Source organism: Austrofundulus limnaeus, unplaced genomic scaffold (assembly GCF_001266775.1).
Source record: "Austrofundulus limnaeus strain Quisiro unplaced genomic scaffold, Austrofundulus_limnaeus-1.0 Scaffold901, whole genome shotgun sequence".
Lineage (NCBI taxonomy): Eukaryota > Metazoa > Chordata > Actinopteri > Cyprinodontiformes > Rivulidae > Austrofundulus > Austrofundulus limnaeus.
The window spans coordinates 90,626-94,618 of record NW_013953303.1 but is presented as its reverse complement, the minus strand read 5'-3'; the positions used below and the strand labels follow the sequence as shown (position 1 = coordinate 94,618).

Genomic DNA, 3,993 nt, shown 5'->3' with positions numbered 1-3,993 from the left:
GTGAAGCTCTGATTTATAAAGGAAAGATGCACAGAAACGTGCGTACGTACGGTTTTATAAATCTGAAATTTTTTTGGCGTATGCCATTTCTGCCTTTTGGCCGTACGTTCACTTTTAGTATGGTTTCCATGCAATCCTTTATAAATGAGACCCCTGGTCTGTCGTGGTGAAACGGGAACTGAGCCAGAAGGCCAAGCTCCTGGTTTACCGGTCGGTCTACGTTCCTACCCTCATCTATGGTCACGAACTTTGGGTAGTGACCGAAAGACCAAGATCACGGATACAAGTGACCGAAATTAGTTTCCTTCACAGGGTGTCTGGGCTCTCTCTTAGAGATAGGGTGAGAAGCTCCGTCATCCAGGAGGGACTCAGAGTAGAGCCGCTGCTCCTCCACGTCGAGAGGAGCCAGTTAAGGTGGCTCGGGCATCTGGTTAGGATTCCTACTGGATGCCTCCATGGTGAGGTGTTCTGGACACGTCCCACTGGGAGGAGGCCCAAAGAAAGACCCAGGACACGCTGGAGGGACTATGTTCCTTGGGCTGGCCTGGGAACATCTTGGGATTCCCCCGGACGAGCTGGCCCAAGTGGCTGGGGAGAGGGAAGTCTGGGTCTCTCTGCTTAGGCTGCTGCCCCCACGATCTGACCCCGGATAAGCGGCAGAAAACGGACGGACGGACGGATTTGATCATTAAATCCATTGACCATAGTACAGTTAGGTCACAATTTGTTTTCAAACTGATAAAATTTAACTTGCCTAAATCGACAAAACTATGTCTTATAAAAAGATCCATTATTGCAGATAATTTATAATAAACTACAAACATTTAAAGGAATTACTTTAACAGAACATTATGAGTTTTGGGGACAAATACAAAAGGTTAAATGGAGACACCTTTGCTTTAACGCTGATATATTTTAGTGTTAATCAAAAAACTAAAGCAGCAGAAAAAACAAATTAAAACAAAACTAACATGTAGTGCGCTCCCGCGATGATCCAATTTATCTACATCTGTCACGTTTTCTCCCACAACCCACGCACTTCTTGGTCGATGATATTGTCTCAGTGACCCGGGTCAGTGTTTTACAGGTAATCACCAGACTTGTCTCCCTTCCCTGGTCCTCTCTGCTCCTCTTGCACTTCATTTATTTGCTCCTCTTCCGCTAACATAGTATCCACCTGCGCGAGCCGCGCCACCTTCTCTCAGGACTAATGAGGCAGTAAACATCCTTCTACAGGTTCATCTGTTTAGGCAGCTGGTTCAAAATGTTCTACCAGCGTTAAGTAGCTTGATATTCTTTCAAATTTGTTCTGACAAATACAGTTTATTCGCTTTATTAAGAACTGCCTGGACCACTGCTAACAAACTTCTTCCTTGACCTGATATGTTGGCAGCTGTCAGTCAATCATAAAAGTACACACCCCCAAAACTAACAATACACATTCTGATTGGTCAGACCATGTGAACCCATGTGGGTTACTATTAGTTTGGACCAATTATCGGCCACAAATATGCATCGGAAATAGGACTGCACGGTATATGCGATAGATGGTATAAACTGTATGAAGTTGGCCAACAGTAGAAATTCACCCTCTACCATCCTGTTGTCAGTTACGTCGTCGCACCTGTGTCAAAATGGCTGCAAGTGCAAAAACAACTGAGCAGGAGGAGTTCGCAATTTACTGATGAAATAACATGTTTTAAAACACGTATAGCGAGAATTAATCCTCAAAATTTCCCCCTCCCGCTGTAGAAAAGTTATGTCGTGTCACAGGACGCAGGATCACATATACATATCATATTTTGTGACCAGAGGGGGCACTGTTGCAGTTCTACAACAGAACCTGGCCGAACATGATCACAAAGAAGAATATGTTACGCCAAAAATGTAGCCTTTGATCAGAGGATGAAGGCACGTATGCAAAAAAATAAAAATAAAAAAATTAAAAAAAACCTTTTGACTGATATACATGGTCACAGAATATGACAGCTGCTATCATATATTGTGACTTCACTGTAGCTTTGTAAATAGTAAAAATATTTACATAAAAAAACTGCTTCTGCTGATTGTTCATTTTTAAATTGTTTTTGCTGATGTAAACAATGAGTAGAAACAGTTTTTGAACAAATATTTCTACTATTCACTAAGTTATAGTGAAGTCACAATATATGACAACAGTTATCATATTCTGTGACCCTGTAATTATTTAATAACACTCAACATTTCAGTGGTCAAATGTTATTTTTCGGATAGTAGATGATGTAAACTATCAGCAAAGACAGTTTTTAAATAAATATTTTTACTACTTACCAAAGCTACTGTGAAGTCACAATATATGACAACAGCTGTCATATTCTGTGACCATGTGTTAGAGGCATGTCAATGTAGCTTTATTTTATTTACTTATTTATTTATTTTTATTATGCGTAAGTGTCCTCAGCCTCTGATCAAATGCTTCACTTTTTGGCGTAACATCTTCTTTGTGCCCATGTTCGGCAAAAATATCATGTTCACAATATATGTTGTAACACCAGGTGTGTGAACACGTCTGTGTAGTTAGCAACGAGCTAGCAGCTTCGTTTCATATCGTGAAAGTTGAAGCTCTGTAACCAGTTAGCAAGCTAAAGAGTACTTGTTCGATCTTTATGAAGCTAACTGCATTAGCTAGCATAACACTTTAACAGTACGACACAAGAGTGAAATCATTTAAAATCAATACAAACCTAATGTAGAGAGTTGGTTGTTGTTGTTCTGTTGATCCGTTTCACCAAAACTCAACAGTTCCTGTTCATCTCTTGTTGTTCGTTCTAAAATCTCCTCCTTTTCTTCCACTTTAGCCTCCAGTAGCTGTCTGACTTCTTGTCTCGACATCTCTGTTAACTTTAGTCCCCAAACATCTGCGAGACATTCTTCTTCTTCTGTTCTAATGTGGCGTATCACAACTTTAAGGAGCATACCGCCCCCTACTGTACACGACTGTGTAGCAACACTACTTCACATCACTTAAATCCCATTGTTTCAGTTTTGTTTCATAGAGATAGTTAAATAATGCTTTCCTTAATCTGTAAATATCCACTATGTTCCTTCAGTTCCCAGTAAACCCTTTAAACTCCACTCCTGTCCTCATTATATTTCTCACTCTGTCCCTTTTAGGCTCATTTGTTTTACAGTTCATCAACACACGTTCAACATTTTCTTTTTCTCTACATCCTTCACATTTATCATTATCTGTCCTCCCAGTTATACATAAAATGTCATTTAAATAGGTATGACTACTCTTCATCTCATCATTATTATTTCTTCTCTTCAGTTTTTCTCACTGATATTTTTAACTAACACTGAATTCTGTATTTTATATAAACTCCTTCCTTTTTTATCTTCATTCCACTTTTTTGCCATGTTTTTATTTCTTTACTCTTAATTACTGATTTCCCTTCTCCTTTCCCAAAAGCAATTCTAATTGTTATTGTTAAAGCCCTTTTTGCTAATTCATCTGCCTTTTCGTTGCCTTTTACTCCTTCGTGTGCTGGGACCCAACAAAACCAGATATCTATGCCACCCCTGTGTAACCTAAATAAACTGTGTTGAATTGCTAATACTAAATCTTTCCTATTATTTCCTTTTCCTTGAAAACTTTCAATTACTGCTTCGGAGTCTGTGCACACCACCACCTGTATGTTGCTGAATTATTCAAACTAACATAAAATTTAAGATATTTGTTTAAGACTTAAGCACAAATAACCATATATATTTCATAGTAAAACATAGTGAACTAAATTGTTTTAGTTAAATTGAAAAATAAAACAGAAAAACACATAATGGGGCGGCTGTGGTGGAGTGGTTAGGGGAGTTGTCCTGGAACCGGAAGGTCGCCGGTTCAATCCCCCATCCATCCGTTGCAGTCGTTGTGTCCTTGGGCAAGACACTTCACCCGTCTTGCCTACTGATGGTGGTCAGAGGGTCCGGTGGCACCGGTGCATGGCAGCCCCACCT

The 3,993-nt window shown here is 39.7% G+C and overlaps 1 protein-coding gene across 1 annotated transcript in view; it reads right to left on the bottom strand.

Moving 5' to 3' along the window:
* Positions 1-2,902, bottom strand: part of LOC106533189 (zinc finger and BTB domain-containing protein 7A) — a 16,689-nt gene extending 13,787 nt beyond the window's left edge. Inside the window, exon 1 of the mRNA XM_014029430.1 lies at positions 2,724-2,902. Within this exon, the coding sequence (XP_013884884.1) occupies positions 2,724-2,871 (148 nt within the window). The 5' untranslated portion in view covers positions 2,872-2,902. The remainder of the gene's footprint in view (positions 1-2,723) is intronic.
* Between the last annotated feature and the right edge of the window lie 1,091 nt (positions 2,903-3,993).